Raw genomic sequence first — 21921 nt, 5'->3', positions numbered from 1 at the left:
ACATTAATAACATAAGTATCTCTATTGTGACATATGCACAAAAAATTTTAAGCTTTTTTAAAAACTCTCTCACTTTTGTTTGTTATAGCATATAATATCTCTATATAATTTATGTATTTGACATCAATAGAACATTAAAAATGTTTTATTTTGTATTTTAGAAAATTGGAAAAGATTTTTAAAAATAATAATAAATAAAAATAAAAATAATAATAAATTATTTTGTAATTTAAAACATCTAAAAAAATTTTAAAATTGGTGGAAGCGTAAGAACATGAACCACAACATTTCACTTCAGAAACCTTGCGAGCTAACTACTTCGGCCTAAAAGGTGTATTTTGCCTTGGAGTCAGAAGTTGATAAATGTTTTAAGGCTATTTAATAAACAAAAAATTTTATAAAAAGGCAAATAAATGATATAAATCAAAATTAAGGATATGTTGCTGCAATGCAATTTTTGAGTAAAAATAAAACTGTAAAACTTCTTATATGTTTAAACATTACATAGTTTAAAGTTTACACAAGTTAGATATTTGCATATACTTTTGTTCACATTTTCTTTAAAAAAATGTTGCCACTCTTTTTTGCCACTAACTCGAATGTAATGGCTGTCGTGAGTACTGTGTCAATCACTTACGAATGAAAATTGATATTAAGTTGCTCTTACTGTGAAATTGAATTTATAAAGAACATAAAATTGAACTAATTAACTTGAATAAATCAAATTAAAACTTGAATAAACTAAATTAAAATGAACTAAACATCAAAACAAAAAAAATAATTTATTTATAACTTTGTTATATATTTTGGCAATAAACAGTAATTTATTTAAACATAATTTTGACAATAAATATTCTCTTTTTGTTTTTCATTTATTGATACAAAACAATACATAAAGATTTAAAATGAACATGAAAAGTAACTTTAAAATAATTATGATGAAAAGTGTAAATTTGAAGCATTTTCTATTTTCAAAATGAGTCGGGAATTTTGAGGTAAAAAATTTAATAAGTCCTCTAACTACTACATGAAATTCTGCAGTGATAAGACCGATAGGCCTTCTTGGAGTACCTTAATAATTAAAAAAAAAAGAATATAAAAATATATTTTTTGCATAACTATAATATAAATTATATAAACTAGCTGATTGATACTTTTTAATACTGAATAAAGTCGCATTTTGTTCATCAAGTTTTTTTTTTCAAATTTGTGTGGTTATTACGGTGCTCCCAAAAATCTTTATGGTCTATCACAAAGCCCTGCGGAAGAACATTTAACTAGAAAGTTCATGTCTCCTTCCTTTACAATGTTGCTTATAGGGCTAGAGCTGGTGTCAAACCAAAAGCAATTTAGTTCTAAGCCAGATCTCTAACTGCTGCGCCCTGGCTGCTGCCTTTGTTTCTTTTAAAAAAAGTTTTTTTCAACAAAAAGTTTTATTTCAGTTTCAAATTTTATTCTTTTTTCTTATCTTGTCAGTCTGAATTACAGACTTTCCTACCGTTTGACTGGTATGGACACCCAAACTAATGAACAAAATAAAAATTCCATCAGTTATAAATTTCAATATCAATAAAGTCCAACATTATTAAATTAAAGAAAATAAACACATTAAAAAAATTACATAACTATAGTGTAAACTCTATCAATGTTGCTAACTTATGTGTATTATATAACTTTGGAATTTTATTTACGTGAATTTAAAAAACAATTTTTATATCATTAAAAAATTAAATTGCATCATTAGCATATTTTACGCAGCTTAAAGATTTTTTAAACAATAACAAAAATTACTAATGACAAAAATCTTTTGTTTATTTGATCACAATTTAGTTTTTTGTTGTTGTTGTTTTTCCTATTAAATGAACTATATTTAATGACTTATGTCATGAGAACTTAATGAGATTTTGAATAAGAAAGAAAAAGATTTAATTCCATTAGTGAAAAAAATTCCTTTAAACAAAAACACTACTCTTTTTTTACAACAAAAAATGACGTTTTATGTGGCAATTTAAATTAATCTTAATGGGCTATTTTGAGTTTTTAATTAACTTAAGGCTCTGCAGAGAAAACTTTTGATCTTTTTTGTTTATTTTATTTGTGAAATTTAACATTGCAAATTTATGCACAACTCCTTATGCAAAAACATTTAGATTCTATTTTAATGTCTCTATCATTGTGAAAAGCAACCATAAAACATCATTGTTGTAAAAAAGTGTTTTTGTTTAAAAGAATTTTTTTCACTAATGGAAATAAATCTTTGAATGAATTAATTTGCAAATTAATAAAATTGAAATAAATATTTCTTAAAAAGTATAGCAAAATCATTATACATTCTTTCAAAATTAAACTCAAATTTTTAATTTTTAAAACCATATTTAATTTAAGATTTTTATTAAAATGTTTGTTAAAAAAAAACTTGTTTTAAACAAAAATTAAATAAAAATTAAAACAAATGCGGTTAACATTTACTTTTACAACAATTAATTTAATGTAAATAAATGCCACAAAAGCAATGTTAAAAAACAATTTAAATATTTCAAATTAGTCTTTATGTCAAACTATATAAATCTATAGAAGGCAAGTTCACATTTCAATCATCTTCTTTTTTATAAAAGATAAAATTTTGATTTTTTAAAATATCATTTTATTGAACATTCAACATGTTCAATCAACAAACCTGTTTAAAATAATAATAATAATATTAGTGGGTAAATTTAATGATTTTAATAACTAAATTTGACCACTAATGATTTTACAAATAATTGATTAAACAATTAATAAATAGTTTAATTTGTTATTAGTTAAATAAAATTTAACAAATGAAAACTGTCTGAATGAATAGAAAATTTTTAAATAATTAAAATAAATCAGATTTTGTTATCTGAAAATTCTGACTAAGAAACACTTTCGTAAGCATTAGTTTCTTATACTTTTAGCTGTATTGTTGTGTTGGACAACATTGTTTTTGTAAGTTTTCTACAAAAATAAAAAACATCTAGGTTAATAACCCACCCTTAGCTCCGCCCTCCATATAAAAACCTGCATCACATTATATTACACAAGATATTATAATATTTAAATTGTCTATTGTAATGTTTCAGAGTGATGATACTGTTACTGAGTTTAAAGACGATAGTCTACTCAATAAAATATAAAAATTCAAGTTCCTTCAAGGTAGAATAGCGCTTTGTTTATTTTTAAAACCATTGTGTCAGCTTTTGGAATCTGTGACAAATCTGCTCAACAAATATGGGCAGCATGACTTAACATTTGATGTCAACGAAGTTCAAGGCCCTTTATTCATTACTCTGACCCCCATTTATTTCTCCTTTTTTTTAAAAAAAAAACTCTGATTTACTCCCAACAAGGCTCCATGCAACCACTATTAAGTTGGGAGTAACTAAAAAAATAGAATAGAGTTATAGAGCAAGGAAACGGTTGACAGAAGACTTAAAAGGTTGAAGGTTGTATGATGGGAGAAAGTTCCAAAGAATTGAAGTGCAGGGAAAAAAACTAGAAGAATATAAGTTTTTAGAGCATGCAGGGACAGATATAGTAAACAAATGAGACTTTGCTGAACGACGAATCAATCCAGAATGAGTTTTAGTTGATGAAACTAGAGATAATAGCTCCTTTGAGCAGCATTTATAATAGTATTTGTAAAAATAAGAAAGAGATGCAACATAATGACAATGGAAAAGAGGCTCAAACTTATAAGATAGAGTAAGTTCAAATATGTTTACAATGCGCTTCTAGACCTTGTTTAGAAGAGAAAGAGCATCATTAGAAGAACTAGCCCCAATACAACATTATTTTATACAGGGAGGAATAAGAGATTTGTAGAGATTGAGAATGGAAGCAGCAGTAAGAAAATGAAAAACATGATAAAGAGAAGCAATCTCATAGGATGCTAATTTAGCAACTGATTGTATATATGATTTTCATGAAAGGTCTGTAGTAAACAACAATCCAAGACATAAAGTAGAGGACTCAGTAAGAGAGTTGCCATTCATTAATATAGGAATGTCAGCTATATTGCAATAGTTCTTTGCAGTCTGAGTTTTGTTGGAGTTAAAAATTACAAGCCACTGCGAACCCCAGTCTGTTACAGACGTAAGCTCAGATTTAAGATCAGCTGCTGAAAAGGTAAGAATTTTTGTAAAGACAGAAGTATAAAGTTTCAGCAAAAAAAGCTACTTTAGATGGAAATAAAGAGGTTAGAAAGAAAGGATTTGAAAATCTCAAAAACTTTCCAAGATACACCATATGAAACAAGCTTATGGAGAGGACCAGCATGCCAAACTTTGTCGAAAGCTTTAGTCGAACTTTGTCGAAAGTAATAGCTCTAGCCTCTCCCCCTCCATCTAATACACAATAAAATCATTCAGTCATAGCAATTAGCAAGTGAGCCGTAGAACCAGAGAACTGAAAACCGTATTGATTGTCTGACAGTAAGTTATTTGACTCAAAATGGGATGTGAGAAATTTGTTGAAAGACCTTGCTAATAACAGGAAGAAGACTGATTGCACGATAATTGGGGTCAGAATATTCACCTGATTTTTTGAGATAACAGAAAAAACCTGAATAATTAGAATAACAGATGCCATTCTACAGCAAACAGGTAAACAAGACTCAGTCAAGCATTTATTAAATAGTATAGAGAAAATTGAAAAGAGTTCTGCAGAACACATTTGTAAGATTATGACAGGAATGTTGTCTGGACCAGACAACATTCCTGGACGTCTATCTTCTCCTGCTATCCCCTTTCTTTCTATATATGCTTTGCAAAAGTTCAAAGTAATCTTAAACAGCCTTTTCACTTATACTACCACTCACCTCTTTCCAGTAAAACTTGCACAGATCACTTGGGACATAACTAAAATTAGGATGTTCAAATAGGCTCCTAAATTTTTGAAATAATAAGTTTTCTGGTCCTGTAGTCAACTCATTTGTTGTATGTTTTCAAAAATGCACAAATCTTAATTCTGTTATGTGATGCCTGTATGCCAGTTTTAAAAGAAATGTATTTAAATCGTTCGATATCTTTATGATTGAACCTTTTTGATCCCGGTATTGCTTGGAGTTGTATCAAAACAAAGACCTCCTACTTTTGATTCAAGTTTATATTTCTTTAATAGGTTCATAATACTTGTATATTGATCCTCACCAGAAGAGGAAGTTAAAGGAGGAACACCTAGTAGGTGCGTCTCATCCTCAATGTTCACAAGAATTGCCAGTCTGTTAATCTTGAACTTTTTTCCTCCATTAATTTCATAAAGAGTTTTTCCATTAAAATGTATAACGCATGGATAAGAAGAAGCTTCTATTGCATTTTTTACATTCTCTTTTGCTAAGGTTGACATATTTTCATTTGCTAATTTTATCTTTCTGAAGGCTGTTGATTTACTGCAATGTATATCTGTACATTCAACACCAGCTTCAGTTAAAATGGCACTTGCCACATTTTGCAAAACATTTGGCGAAACATCACTTAACGTAGCCCTTAAGGGAATGTTCACGGCATACACATCTATTGGAATTTCTGCAGTTACTGTACAGTTAGATTAAAATGGTTCTTTTTGATAATAGTTACTAGGCTCAAAATCAGAATCATAAGATGAATCAGAACTCAAATCAGAATTGAGTTCAATTTCATAATTAGATTTTGTTGATCGCACATTCTTTGTTCTATTTTTCTGTTACTCTCTGCTTTTATAAAAAAAAAGTGATATTTTTCTTATAAAATATTTTGTTATAATAAATAATATTAATTATAACAAAATGCTTTATACGAAAAATATCACCGAATACTTTTAATTTTCAAGCATTACGTTTCTACAAAATTTCTTATCCTCTGGGTCAAGAATAAACTTTCTTTCTTTTTCCTGATCTTCCTAAAACATCAAGTCTTCTAGCTTATCCTTGTCAGGTCTTTTTTGTCAGTCCTAATAATGTTCTTCAAATCTGGCTTGCCTACCCAAAAAACCTTTTTTAGATAATTTTCAAAGTTGACAAGTAGTATTCTAATTTAAAAAAAAAACAAAATAAGAGGCTCTCCTAAAGATTTAACAAATCAGAAAGATTTGTTAAATCTTTAGGAGAGCCTCTTATTTTGTTTTTTTTTTAAATTAGAATACTACTTGTCATGTTTAATAACATTTTTTAATAAGTGTCACTAACAACTTCAAATCCTGCTTTTATCCAGGGTTTATTAACCTTAGCTAAAACACAATTACAATCCAAATTTTCAAATCTTTCAACATTTTTACGAAGCGAGCACGTAACCAAACTGATTTTTTTGATGGTTTTAGGCAGTATAGATTGCAGGTATGCTTGATGTTGTAGAATATCCATGCCTGTTGGAAGTTGAATATCTAAATGCATACTTGTTATTGTTCATTATATCTTATTGAGATAATTTAGATAACTCTCTCTCTTAAATATATAATATACATTAAATTGTTCAAGTTTCTTACAAACTGGTACCTGTAACTTCAGGCTTAGCTGCTTTAATAATAAACAATTTCTTTTTTTATTAGATCTTAACTTAAATTTGTTTTCAAACGTGCACTTTTCGTTTCCTTTAAGCATATTTATCGCAAAGTTTAGTATTTATCATTATCATTAATCTAAATAACCAAGAATATATTTGTAAATATTATAAAAGCCGGAAAAATACTTATATTATTTAAATATTTGCTATATTTTATATAGAATTATTTCACTTGTTAAATGATATATACAACACATTCTATCTGAATTTTTGTTTCATATCGCTACATATAAAATTAAAAATATTGCTGTTATAAGTTAAAAACATATTCTTTTGTTTGGTAATGGTAAATATATAATATTTACCATTACCAAACAAACATACATAAAATGAGTAACTCTATTCTTATTTTGAATATATACATTTGCAAACTGTATTTTAAATATAAATAACAAAGTTTAAATTTAATTGTTGAAAAAGTTATAAAAACAATACCGCACCACGTAATAAACGTTTTTTACCCAATTTAAAATGAAAATTATGCTGTTTTTTGAAAAGAAAGAAAAAAACCATACTTTTTTAATCAAAAATACAGGTATTTATCTAAACCCTAAAAAAAAAAATTATTATAAATATTTATGCTAGCCTTGCTCTCAAGACACTTAAAGTAATCTGTTTTTGGTCATTTTTGGGTCCTTTTTTTCCAAACATGTGCTTTGAGGGCAAGAAAAGAGTGGTTCAATGGCGATGAAATTTTTTGTGAGTAAGTTTAAACATATTTGCTTCAAATCTAGACGGTTTGGTTTTTCAAATTCTAAATTTTTTTTTTTCTGAATACCCCTAATGAACATATTGTTCATTTTTTTTTTTTTTAATTTTAAATACTTAAATTTACTTCTTTTTTGGTCATTTAATATAAATTAATTTCTTTCTTCTCTCAACATTTGTATAAATGAATAAAATGTTTTGTTTTTTTCAGTATTTCTTAAAATTGTGGCTTCGCAAATAATTATTTTCAACTTTTAAAAAGTTGTTAACAAACAAAAATTATTACTTGTTGCAAAGAAAAAAACTCAAGTTAATTACTTTACCAGCGCTTTTTCCATTTATTAAAAAATTGTTTATTAAAAAACTGTTGCGATTTCACTTGCAAGACAAAAAAGTTGTGAATATTTTTGATGCAGTGTTATAAGTTAATAATGTTATAACATGTTTACAAGAAATTTAGTTTTTTGTTAAAAATAGAGTTGGAGGAAAAAAAATCAAGAAAAAAAAAAATTAATGTAAATAACTTTTTTAATCTTTTTTAATTATAAGGAAATTTTTATTTTTACTTTTTTGATATTGCACAATCTGTTATTTATATAAAGCTGATGTAACTATTATAAAATATTATTTTTCTAAACTATTTTTTTTTCACAAAATAAATTTTATAAATATATACAAAGAGATTGCAATAGCTATATTGCTTCAAGAAAAAAATTAATAAGAGTTATTTCCATAAAAGAAATTTTTTTTTTTCAATTATACAAAAATAATCTCTTTATAAGATGTCGTTTTAAATTTGTAATAATTAATGTTTTGTCATTCTTTTGATAAAACGAAAAAGCATTTTGTTATAAAATCATTATAACAAAACAAACAAAACAAAATTTAAAACATCAAAAGTGGCACTAATATAAAGTAAAATTTAACGTGAACTGTTTTTTAGATAATAATTGTTTGTTTTTTATTTTATTTTTAAATAGGGTAATTTTTTTGTTATTATTTGCTATGAAAGTTGTCTAAATAAATATTCTTGCTCTAGCAAGATAATAAATAAAAAAAAATTTATTATGTTTATTTTATGATTTCTTTTTTTACGTGCCTAAAACATCTTTTTTTTTTCTTTTACTGAACATTTTTGATGGAAAAGTTGGGTTAACAAAAATAAAATTCTCTTTGTTTTTTATTAAGTTTATTAGATTTAAGTTTTTATTACATTTGTAAATAGCACAAATATCAAATGTAATTGTCATGCAAACTTTTTTATGTAATCGTCATTCAAACTTTAGAAGTGTTTTTAATAACACTAATTACTTTTTTATCTTAAATGATTTCTTTAGACTTGTTTAAATATTAAAAATGATAAAAAAATGATGCTTTCGTTAAATGGGCTCACCAGTTACCTTAAATGGCTTAGCGTGTACATAAATGGTGCAGCCGTTTATGCTTTAAAACTTGGCCTAGTATATATACATACATATACATATATATATATATATATATATATATATATATATATATATATATATATATATATATATATATATATATATATATATATATATATATATATATATCAGGGCTCGAATTAATGCAAAAAATTTAATTGCAAAAAAAAAATTTTAACACCCTCTCCCCCCCCTTCTTATCCCTTGCGCCGCTCTGCAGTAAGGGGGGGGGGGAGCGTAGCATTAAAAATCTAAGTATGATAAATGGGCTATTAAAAGTATAAATAATTTTTTCATTTAGTTTAAGTTAATGTTTTTATTCAATTTTTTCATTCAAATTGTTTTGTAATAAAAAGTGAGAAAAAATTTGGTTTAATAAATTGTTTCATATTTGGGTCAAATCATTATATTTCAACCAATGGCTTGTGGGGTACCATCTCTGATTTTCCTGATTTTTACATATCATTTTCTAAATGATGTAAATAGGTTAAATGTGCAATTTCAGAGTTCCAAGTGCAACGGTTTAGAAATTATAGCCTTACAAACACTCTCAGGTAGCCCCCCTCGGTTCCTCGAATGGTAAAAATAGACAACTTTAAGGCCTTATAACTTTTTTCTAACTTTCAGCAAGTGGCTCATTTTTTCTAGAACTATTTTCTAGATATTTCTGTCTTAAAATTTGTGATTTTCATTAGCTTGTATCATGTTAGAAAAAAACTACAGCCTCCTAAACTTTGGAAAAATTCTGAAAAATGCTAAATAAAGGCAAAATGAAGTTAACCGTAGTATTTTTCTATTCATCAACAAGTCCTTACATGTTAGTTTTCTAATTAGTTACAATGGTCTACAACAAATTGGCAAAATATAAGCAGCTTGTTACATTTTAGAAATCAGTTTTATCTAAAAATATATAGTCCACTTTACTAAAAAGTCCCATTTTCAGCCATTTGGGGATGGCTCGTAAATTTTTCTAACACTTTGTATTGATCTGATATTAACAGCAAATAAGGCCATTAGATCTAACTATATAAAAATGTAAACATCACAAACTTGTCATGTTCACAACAAAAATGGCAGCATTTTTTATTAACCCTATTTTTCAATTATCAGGGCTGAATAGTGTTATTGGAAACCAGTGCCCCTCCAACCTGCTTTCTGGCCCATGTGAGGGATGTAACTCACTATCTGTAATTTGTTTTACAAAATTTTATATAATTGCTATAAAAACCATTTCTAGCCCAGCATTGTTGTTTATGTGAAAAGCATAGTTATCTTTTTTACAAAATTCTTGTATTCTCCCTTAATAATGGCAATACATAATAATGTAGTTGAAAACAATTATATATGATAATTCATTTCATCCTTTTTTTCATAAGATAAGAGTAAAATCCTCTAGTGTTTTTGAGCTCAGGGTCATGTAACGTGGCAATAATGTCACTAACTGGATACCAATGGATATCTGTGGTTGTTGGATACTTGAAATAATTGCCTGCTTTTTGTAAACAGCTAATACAAACTGTGTCACCTTTAAGATCAGTTATCTTCAGGAAAGAATTTACCAAAATAATTCACTAATACCCAATCATTAATATTAATATCAGTATTCATCGATTTTTGTGTATTTATGCAAGTATCTTCCAGCATGTGAAAAGAGTCAAATGTACTGCTCATTGATGTTACATAAGCTTTTAAACAGCATGATTGAGGTGAGAAATAATGGTATGAGCGAGTACCTTTGATGGCAGGAACATTCTCAAATCGTTTAGCAAGCACTTCATGTGTAATAGCAGCTGTTTCGGTTTCAGAAATGTAGATAAATCTGAAAAAGAGTTAACATAAATCATAATTCTATTTCCAAATATGTATATATATGTAGTAAGGTCTTGTTTTAAGGAATCCTTTTCTATACTATTTGATTTTTTATAACTAAACATTCATACGTTATTTTTATTATTTTTGTTTAAATGCCTATTATGATATAGGATACTAGACATCAATTATTTGAAAAAATATCATAACCTAAATGTACATACACTTTGACAATAGCATGATATATACCTGATGTTTTTAATTTTTTCTTTAGCAACTAAGAACATGTCCCTCGGTGTCAAAATTTGATTGCCAATTGGCCTTTGAAGGGATAGGTTATGAATAACTCTTTTCACTGTACCACCTATTTCATCACATGCACTTTTTCCATGTGCAGTCCCAAAAAAATGCCAGTCTGCTTTTAGTCCATAGTCTTTTTCATGAAAACACAGGTTTTTAAAATTAAACCTAAAATACAATAAGAAAAAAACCTATTCAGTTAAAGATTATCAATTTTGTATCCAATTTCAAAAACATCATTTCAAGGGCTGAAAATAGTTTGTCTAGAATAGGTAGTTGTTATCAAAAATTTTTTAAAATATTGTGATATGAAAATTTAACCTATTTTTATACTGGCTGCTTGCACCATCAGTGAAATAATTGATCTTCTGAACTTGTGGATATTCCTCTTTCAGAATTGGTATGATTTTGGAAACATAACTGAAAACTGCCTCAGTATTGTGAATTAGATTGTCAGATATAACACAATAACATTTGCTTTCTGGTGATTGGTTTCCATTTAAAGATTGCACATATATGACAAATGGATGGAGAGTTGCTTGATTTTTGGAAAAATAGGATGACTGAACTTCATCTTGTATAATAAATGAAAAATTTTCAGCAAAATCCATTTGCATAATACATTCATTTGGCTTCATGTTTTCTTTGAGCTGGTTTAAAAAGAATGTCTGTGATTTGCTGACATAATGATGTTTTGTGAGGTTATATAACTTGTCTGTTAACTCTTCTAGAAACTCATCAGGACTTTTAACTATAGTTTCCAAGGAGCATCTATCAGTCTTCAACCATTGCTTATAAGTTATTTCATTTGCTGAATCCCCTAACAGTTCATTTAACTTTTTTTCAATTCTCTTTTTACCAGGACACTTCTCACACTCATGAAACATACATGGTTTATTTTCTATTGAACATACAGCTAAGGCCATCAGATCTTTTGACTTTTCATTTTTTTAATGATTTAACCATAAGATTTGGATTTTGATAGTCAATACAAACACAGACTGTGTGCGTGCCAGATTTTCCTGCAACAATACAATGTTGTGGCCTTAAAAGAGCAAATGATGTCAGTCCCACCTTTACTACACCATTAGATTTTGATTCTTCTAACCATTTCTGGTAAAGTTCTGAAAGATTGCATAGTATGAGTCGTTTCTGAATGTGCTGTCTACCATCAACTGTCTTTATGCTAATGTAATCCTTTGCTCCTGGCAATAACCTGCTGTTACTATCATCCTCATAAAAGTTGACAATTTGATTTACAACTTCAGTAGTCAATTTTTTAGGATTTCTTATGTCTGTTGATCTCTCACCAAGGATTCCTTTAACATCCCGCAAAGCTCTAGCTTGCTTCACCATATATTGTGTTGTTTTAAATTCATTTATTGTTTCCTGAATAGTCCAATGGACTGGAGCTAAAGTGAGCAATTTTATTTTTTGTGAAATATTGATCTCATTACGAAACTTTTGTTTAAGCTGTTCTACAATAAAATCTAAAGAGGAACTTTTGAGCATACTAATTTGAAGCTCATCTCGTTCAGATGCATTCAATGATTCATTTAGCAACTTAACTTTCTTTTTTATTTTATTGTCTATTTGTAGCATACTCATGCTGGATGATCTTTTAATAGGAGACACACCAAATTTAACAAGACAAGGATTTATAGTATCAATTTGTGTGACAGAGTTATCAGGTGATATGTAATCTGGATCATGTCTCTTGTCAACTTCTTCAACATTCTTGATTTTTCTTACACAACCAAAACATATTTTTTTCCCAGGAATTAAATTAGAGTCCAGTTGATTATGCTCTAGAGTGACAGTTGTCAGGTTTCCTATAACAATCTTTGAATGAATTGAGAACGGGTCACAACATGATTTATGGTATGTTGAATAGTAATTAATAAATTGTAACCTATGGTGAGTGCAAATTGTATGCAAATGAATATTTCTTATTCCAGTTCTTAAGGTCAGCAGGTATTTATCTTCATTTACTATTTCTGAAATTTCAGACTGACTGCAGCATGTATTTTTATGACAATCTAACTTTAGTTCAATACCAATAGAACAAGTATTCATGTTTATCTAATAAATTTAATTAAGATGAAATATTATTGAACCTTCTTATGTATAATTTTCTATGAAGTTATATAGGAGAAGTAAGTTCAATAATGATTTGATTACATATATATATATATATATATATATATATATATATATATATATATATATATATATATATATATATATATATACATATATATATATATATATATATATATATATATATATATGTATGTATATATGTATGTATGTATGTATGTATGTATGCATGCATGTATGTATGTATGTATGTATGTATGTATGTATGTATGTATGTATGTATGTATGTATGTATGTATGTATGTATGTATGTATGTATGTATGTATGTATGTATGTATGTATGTATGTATGTATGTATGTATGTATGTATGTATCTATGTATACATACATACATACATACATACATACATACATACATACATACATACATACATACATACATACATACATACATACATACATACATACATACATACATACATACATACATACATACATACATACATACATACATACATACATACATACATACATACATACGTACATACATACATACATACATACATACATACATACATACATACATACATACATACATACATACATACATACATACATACATACATACATACATACATACATACATACATACATACATACATACATACATACATACATACATACATAAGATCCAACAATTAAAAACACATACAAATAATGTAATGAAAAAAATGGAAACAAACTGCAATAGCAAAGTTTATTGAACAGAAAAATATCAAGGTAAGTTATTTTGAGTTATAAATGCTTATATATTTACATTTGCAAAAGGGTATATTATATAGAATCATTGCATTTTTAGATAAATAGTTAAAAAAAACTAATAAAATCGAAACTCATACTTTGTTAAAAAACTTATTTAAACAAAACATTAAATCAATCTTGTAATGGCTTGATTAGTCTTGTTATACTTCATATTGCCAGTAATGTATGAACCCACTGTCCTACTATTGCCTTGAATTATTAGCAATTCAATCAACTATAAAAAAATCATCATAATAAAGATTAAATCGCAATTTTATGATTAACTAAATTTTTTTTTGAGTGTCACCTTTTAAAAATAATGCAGGCTCTATATAGTTATTACCCCTTTAGTTGTGCTCCTATCCGGTATAAAGTCCAGATCAGGGAGAAAGTAACCAACCATATCTCTTTTTCTTTAAGAAATGACTTATGATAGGCTACATCCCTCACATGGGCCAGAAAGCAGGTTGGAGGGGCACTGGTTTCCAATAACACTATTCAGCCCTGATAATTGAAAAATAGGGTTAATAAAAAATGCTGCCATTTTTGTTGTGAACATGACAAGTTTGTGATGTTTACATTTTTATATAGTTAGATCTAATGGCCTTATTTGCTGTTAATATCAGATCAATACAAAGTGTTAGAAAAATTTACGAGCCATCCCCAAATGGCTGAAAATGGGACTTTTTAGTAAAGTGGACTATATATTTTTAGATAAAACTGATTTCTAAAATGTAACAAGCTGCTTATATTTTGCCAATTTGTTGTAGACCATTGTAACTAATTAGAAAACTAACATGTAAGGACTTGTTGATGAATAGAAAAATACTACGGTTAACTTCATTTTGCCTTTATTTAGCATTTTTCAGAATTTTTCCAAAGTTTAGGAGGCTGTAGTTTTTTTCTAACATGATACAAGCTAATGAAAATCACAAATTTTAAGACAGAAATATCTAGAAAATAGTTCTAGAAAAAATGAGCCACTTGCTGAAAGTTAGAAAAAAGTTATAAGGCCTTAAAGTTGTCTATTTTTACCATTCGAGGAACCGAGGGGGGCTACCTGAGAGTGTTTGTAAGGCTATAATTTCTAAACCGTTGCACTTGGAACTCTGAAATTGCACATTTAACCTATTTACATCATTTAGATAATGATATGTAAAAATCAGGAAAATCAGAGATGGTACCCCACAAAGTTTTCTTGAAATTGGTTGAAATATAATGATCTGACCCATTTCTTAAAGTTAAAGTATATGTTTCATATTTCTTAAAGTTAAAGTATATTATAAGTATATGCTCAAATTATATTTTTGGAAAAAAATTTCCTTGAACAGTAGTAAAAAAAAATTTTTTTTATCATTTAAACTTTTTTTAAATTTAATTTTTGGTCTAATGTTGGCAATTACTGATTTAATTTTTGCAATAGAATGTTTCCACTTTAAAAATCATTTTCAAGAAACAAAAAAAATTGACTTTTTAAAATGTTTACAATTTAAATAAAATTTTCTTCCTTACTTGCACTATGTTCTAAATCTGATATTGTTACTTTAGCTATATATACATGTTTAACTTTCAGGAATGAAAGTTAAACATATATCTAGCTACAGTAACAATATCAGAAAAAATAAAACTATTGAACATTAAAATTTTTTTAAATTTTTTTAATTTCAATTTTATTCGCGAAAATATTTGAATGAGACAATTTTAGAAGACTTGTTTAAGATGAATTCTTTTGCTCAAATAAAACACTTTTTAAAAAAATTCCTAAAAATTACTTGCGTATTTATAGAAATGTTTAATTTTGATATCAATTTAAGTAAAAATTAAATTAAAAAAAATGGTATAGCATTTTTCATATTTATTTGACATTTTTGTTAAAATAACTTTAAGTTAGAAGCTTATATTATGTGTTGACAACATATAAGATATAAATAGAAACATTTGTATGCCTAACTTTTGTGAGTCTTTGAGTATATTAAGTAAATTAATATAGTTGATAAGTTAATATTTGAGTAACTGTAAGTTACTGTAGTAACTAAACTGGTTGTTTTGATTCAGTTTATAAGTAAATTTATAGTAAAGTACTTTATCCATTTAGTAAATCAAATTAAATTTAACTTTAAAATGTTCAGGGTCATTAAGGTGAAGCAAAAAGTTACTGGTTTCTATTAGCATTCATTAACTATTAAAATTTTTTTTAATAAAAACAAATTTAATTTTAATAAACTTAAAGTAGTAAAATTAATAATATGAATTTGTTGATAAAAAAATAATTTAAATTATTAATAATAAGTTAACTTGGTGCAATGCATCAAAAACGAAGGTCAAAACCAGGCTTTGTGTTAAAATAAAAGAATGAAGAAAAACATTTGCTTTAACGTCTTTACCCTTTTAAACTTTTTGCTTTAATAACTTTTTAAAATATTATTGGCTTCCACATAAAGATTTAAAGTTATTTACGTTTAAGCTTTACATTAGATCATCATTAAAGCAAATGATAATGCAAAAAGATCATCAAAATATAAATTTAGCGTGACGTACTTTTAGAATGCTAATAAAAACTTAAACAAAAACATTACTTTTAAGAATTGCGAAAAAAAAGAAGCTAAATTAGAAAAAAGTAAATAAACAATAAGAAAAAACAAATCACAAAAATATTTTTATAAGAAAAAACTAATTGCGAAGGTGTGAAAAACCATTGTGAAATTGCGATCGCGATAGGCTTAATTTGAGCCATATATATATATATATATATATATATATATATATATATATATATATATATATATATATATATATATATATATATATATATATATATATATATATATATATATATATATAATAATAATAATAATAATACCTATAGTAATAACAACAATAATAATAAAACATACAAAAAAAAATTATCAGATTTTTTTTTTGTATAAAAAAAATTATTATAAATTTTCAAACAAGTTTCAAATTTAAATTATAAAATTTACCTTCAATCCTGTTTTATCTAGCTGAGTAAGCTTCGTCAACTTCCCCATATTCAGAGGTAGCACATGGATATTAACATTGCCACAAATTTTCAAGGTTTCTAGGTATTTTAGGTTGCATATACCTTCAGGTATAGATGCCAATTTATTATTTGAAATATAAAGGTATTTTATGGGAGCTTGTTCAGCATTTGTTGGAAAACTTTCTAATAAATTATTGTCTAGAGATAATGTTGTAAAATATTGAGACCATTCTTTAACATTAGGGAGATGCTTTAACTTGTTTGATGATAAGTTTAAATTACGTAACATAGGAAGCCTAAGCAAATCCGGAGGGATCTCTTTTAAGTTATTAGAACTTAAATTCAACCTTTGCACACTTTTTAAGTAAAAAGTAATCTTATTTGATGATATACTTTCGATGCAGTTAAACGATAGTATCACATTTTTAAGCTTTATTACCATGCATACATTTTGCCATTCTTCATGGAAACAGGGTAGTGAAAGATTTCCCCAATTAGCAACCAGTTTTTTTTTATCGCAAAAAAAGTTCGACAATATAAATTGAATACCTTCATAATTTTTTACCAAAGGGCTACATCCAATTCTTATTGGGTATACAAAGTAATCTTTGATTTCAATCATATAAGATCTTTAAAATAAATTAAAACATTACATCTCTAAAATTCAAATTAAAAATAAAAAATTCTTAAATTACAACAAAGTGTGTTTAACAATCATGTATGCTGACTAAAATCATTTAATCATTAGCTTTTAAGTTTTAAATTTGCATCAATCAATCCACAAATCAAATATTTTTTGTTTCCAAAGATGAAAAACAAAAACATAGTCATCCCATAAAAACAGAATTTAAATAAAAATGAGCTTTGTTACATCTTTGATTATTTTTTTTTAATTTAAAACTTTTGCTTTCATATTTTTGTAAGACTTTAGACTCTAAACACATGAAACAATAGATTCTGCATACATGCTAGATTATTCAAACAAAAATATATAAAAATCATTAAAATTACAATTACCTTAATAAATATAGTAAACTAGTAGGAATTTTTAAATCAGACCATTCAATATGGTCTAACTCTATATTCTCTGAACAATTTGTCTCGCAGATATATTTTAAAACAACATTAATGTGTTTTTCAACAGCATAACATAATAGCAGTAAAAGTGTACTTTTGTAACAGTTCTGCTTTTTAAGTGCATTACTTAAACAACTTTTAACATTGCAAGGTTTAAGAAGCATCAACTCCCCAACTGCAGTACAGTTATCTTGGTCAATCGCAACTTTTAAACATTTTTCAAAACAGTCTTGAGTAACATCTTCAGGCTTTATATTTTTAAGATAATTTAAGAACTCTTCATTTCGACATTCCTTTAAGCTGTTCAACACGTCTATAGAAAATACAAAAAATCAAGATATACAATCATTAAAAAACATTTATATAAAAATTCATAATTAAATTAGTATTAAATTCTTCACAAAATAAACTTTACAGCATAACATCGCATTTTAACACTGTCAATATAAGAATTAACATATGTTACTATTAAATTTTAAAGAAAGTAGGCACCAAAATGTATCTATGCAAAGTAAATAGATATCTGAATGTTAAACAACCACTATTAAACTTAAAGATAGAAAATCAACCTGCTTCACAATCACTATAAAATTCTCTAGAAAAGCTTAACACTAAATTTAACATAGAAATGTAAATAACTTAGCTGTTTTTTTAAGGTCAAAAAACTGAGAATAAGAACTATAGCACATAAGAGAGTATCACTTTAAATAATTATAACAATACAGTGGTAGATTGTTTTTTTTTTTTTTTTTGCACACTCTGAAAAAAACTACTGTGACATGTAAGATTAAACTGATAAATTTTTATGCTGTTTTATTCCATTTTTATAATCTTTAAATATAACTTTTGAAGTACACCTTTTTGTAGTTTTTCAACTGATGATTTCAATAATTTCAATTTCAATCTTAAATTCAAAATTAAAAAAATAGGATATCTCATTGTAACCATTTTACCATTATAACCATTATCTCATTATAATCATTTAATAAAATAAAAATTGATTTTTTTTTTTTTTTCCACTCTTTGCAACTTGCATTTTTTTTGTTGTTGCATCATTTGCATATTCTTTAAATACTTTTCTACTTGACAGCACCACTAATACTTGACAGTATTAATTTGTGATTGATAATGCAGTGTGCTTTATCTTAAATGTTATACTTAACAAGCATTATCACTGAGTTTTCTTAAGGTGCTTTGTTGCTAAATATTGATAAATATTTCAAATAAATAATATTTGATTTCCTACCGATGATCAAGCTATTTATAAACTAGACTTTTATAATATTATCAAAGTTAAAGTTGTTTAAAAAAAATACCAATAATAAAAAAATTAAAAAAAAGAACTTATTAAACTTATCTTTTCAATCATTCAAGTATTGTGTGCTGTTCTTTTTTTGCTTTTTGTTTACACTTAACTTATTTTTGTATCTAACTTTTTTTACTAATTCTGTCCAGATAATCTATCTACTACTTTTTCTATTTACTTTGCTTTTTTTTTTTTTAGCAAAAGTAGTTTATTGATTTTATATATATATATATATATATATATATATATATATATATATATATATATATATATATATATATATATATATATATATATATATATATATATATATATATATATATATATATATATATATATATATATATATATATATATATATAGTATTTAATACTAATAATTATTAATAGTTTTATATGCTTCGCTAGTTTCTAATTTTCAGTTACTTATTTATGTATTTTTTGAACTTATTTAATTTTTTTCTGTAAACTTAGGTGACACTCTTTTAACAAGTATTAAGTTATATATATGACTCAAAGCCATAAGTATACTTAATTTTAATAACTACGATTCTACTTTTAAGTTTGCATTATTTTGGTTTTACTAATTTAAGAAAGAAAGGAGTTGACTACCTGCACTGAAAATAAGACAACCTGAAAAACCACGATTGTTTTGTTTAGCTGTTTCGTATGGAGTTTTATTAAAATCATCAATTAAGCTTGTGTTAGCATTATATTCAAGTAGTACTTCAATGCAGTCCCTTGCATCAAGAGATGCAGCAATATGGAGTGCAGTATAATTTTTATCTGATCTTGAATTCACATCTGCACCCAAATCAAGCAACAACTTAACCACGTCATGTTTTCGAGCATAAACTGCTTCATGCAGCGGTGTATATCCAAAAGTTCCAACTTTACTATTAATTGATAAAAACCAATTCTCATCTTGAAGAAGCATTTTTATCTCTTCCAGTTTCCCATTTCTGCATGCTTTATGCAGCCTAGTGGTAGTCATTTTGATTTAAATTCACAAAAACAAGGCTTACAGCATAATAAAACTTTGTTTATATAAACTTTTACTTTATTTTTTATGTTATTATTATTGAAAACTTATTTAAGGTTGGTGCATGTTTCCATACGTTGGTGCATGTTTCCATACCGCAAAGTCAGGTGGTGTCTTAGAGTCCGCAAAACTCCTAAGTCTATTCCGCATAATTATTTTTTACATGAATAATTATTTTATTTGATAAAATTAAATTTATAAATAATTTTAGCTATGCTTTGTTGTTTGTTCTATGTAGCCGAAAGGATTATATTAACTTAAAGGATTAAGTAGAAAATAATAACTGCAAAATGGATAAAATTTCTTTTTCATATGATAAGATATCGGGAGACGATAAGAGTTTAAGTTTGTTAGAAGATTCAAGTCTTATTAATAGTAGTTTGATAATTTTATGGTATTATATAATTTATGATATTTATTATATAACTTTATGTATTTTGTACATTTGTAATTTTTCCAAATTTGATACTTCTATATTATTTTTACTATTTTGAACTATTAAAGTTATTATTGGTATGATATTTTTTGCGGAAAAGTGGATATGTGCAGAATCATACGAGGAAATACACGCTTTGATTCAAAACTATGAAACAGAAACTGTGTTAAAATTTTCATGCTATTCTGCTGACAAAAATTTTGGTAATATAGGTAAGAAAAGTTTTGTCAGTTGCTAAGATATGGCTAACGTTGTTTTTTTGTGATATTAATAAGTTAATTTATACATAACTAACTTAAAAAAGAACTGGGTATCTTTGTAAGCATTTCATTGCAGTTTTTAATAAATTTCCTTCATGGTCTTGGTACAATTTATCTTAATTATACATTTACTCACCGTTTTTGAACTTGGATAAAGATATTTTTTTTGGAAGAAAACCTTTATTGCCTCAAAATGAACTGTGTATTACAAACAACAAAGAAGACAGAGAAGTAGATTGTAGCATAGAAACATTGGAATCACTTCCCAAACAAAAAACGTGGTTAAACACTAAGGCATCCTTGTTTCGAGATCTAGCTAAGCAGTTAATTAATGAATCATACCTTATTGAAAATGAAGAGAAATTAGATAATGGAATTGATATTCTAAAAAAAGTTTAAAAATCATTTGAAGAATGCATTCTGAATGAACAAGGTATTCATTTGCAGTCTGTTCAAAAAAATAAGCGTCAGTTACAAGCATTAAGCATTCCCTTAAGAAAGAAGGTTGCATTATATTTGGGGAGGCATGGAGTTAGTGCAGAAAAGTTGAGGGCCTCAAGCAGTTTAAAAATTGAATCAAATAAAAATCATAAAGTACTAGTTAAGTCTGAACACACAGATGCAAGTGAAAATATAATTCTTCAGCAAGATAATACAGAAGAAAGTATTGAATAGATTATGTTTGACAACAGCCTGCCTGTGTTATCACAAACTGAAATTGATGCTATTGAGAACAATGATATGCTGACAGATGTAAATATCAATGCTGCCCAAAAAATTCATTTGAATCAGTTTCATATGAAATTGGGTTTCAAGATAGATTTTAGGTAAAGAATATATGTTTTGTGAGGAAAAGAATGATTTTTTTTAAGTATAATATACTGGACAATATCATTGGATTACTATTTCTAATGTTAATTGTCCAGTGGACGCAATTTTCTTCTATGACAGTCTTTTCCATGGCCAAGTGAAGAATCATGTTAAGCAACAAATATGCAATATATATAAAACAAAAGGAAAAATCTTAACAATCCATGTAGACAAATGTCAACCGCAAACTAATGGTGTGGATTGTGGCGTTT

General features: G+C 26.5%; 2 protein-coding genes across 2 annotated transcripts in view; both read right to left on the bottom strand.

The window, feature by feature from the left end:
- LOC136083628 (leucine-rich repeat serine/threonine-protein kinase 2-like) overlaps positions 1-20312 on the bottom strand; it is an 87861-nt gene extending 67549 nt beyond the window's left edge. The window contains exons 1-3 of the mRNA XM_065803108.1: positions 19714-20312; positions 17737-18109; positions 16700-17348 (exon numbers count right to left, since the gene is read on the bottom strand). Coding sequence (XP_065659180.1) covers positions 16700-17348; positions 17737-18109; positions 19714-20095 — 1404 coding nt within the window. The 5' untranslated portion in view covers positions 20096-20312. The remainder of the gene's footprint in view (positions 1-16699; positions 17349-17736; positions 18110-19713) is intronic.
- LOC136083631 (uncharacterized) lies at positions 9981-11742 on the bottom strand. The gene is made up of 3 exons (XM_065803111.1): positions 11138-11742; positions 10766-10984; positions 9981-10526 (listed from the first exon to the last, which is right to left on the bottom strand). Exons 1-3 carry the CDS (start codon positions 11740-11742, stop codon positions 10241-10243), a joined length of 1110 nt encoding a protein of 369 aa, XP_065659183.1. The 3' UTR covers positions 9981-10240.
- Positions 20313-21921: the final 1609 nt, after the last annotated feature.

This window comes from Hydra vulgaris, chromosome 08 (assembly GCF_038396675.1).
Source record: "Hydra vulgaris chromosome 08, alternate assembly HydraT2T_AEP".
Taxonomy (NCBI): Eukaryota; Metazoa; Cnidaria; class Hydrozoa; order Anthoathecata; family Hydridae; genus Hydra; species Hydra vulgaris.
Note: the sequence above shows the minus strand (reverse complement) of the source record. Positions and strands in the feature narration are given on the sequence as shown.

Bases quoted from the DNA above. Each gene is read 5' to 3' on its own strand.
- LOC136083631 (XM_065803111.1), bottom strand. From the start codon at position 11,742: ATGGCCTTAGCTGTATGTTCAATAGAAAATAAACCATGTATGTTTCAT. The intron at 10,985-11,137 runs GTTAAATTTTCA...ATTGTATTTTAG, and splicing joins AGCAGCCAGTATAAAAATAG to GTTTAATTTTAAAAACCTGT. The intron at 10,527-10,765 runs GTATATATCATG...ACTCTTTTTCAG, and splicing joins GAAAAAATTAAAAACATCAG to ATTTATCTACATTTCTGAAA.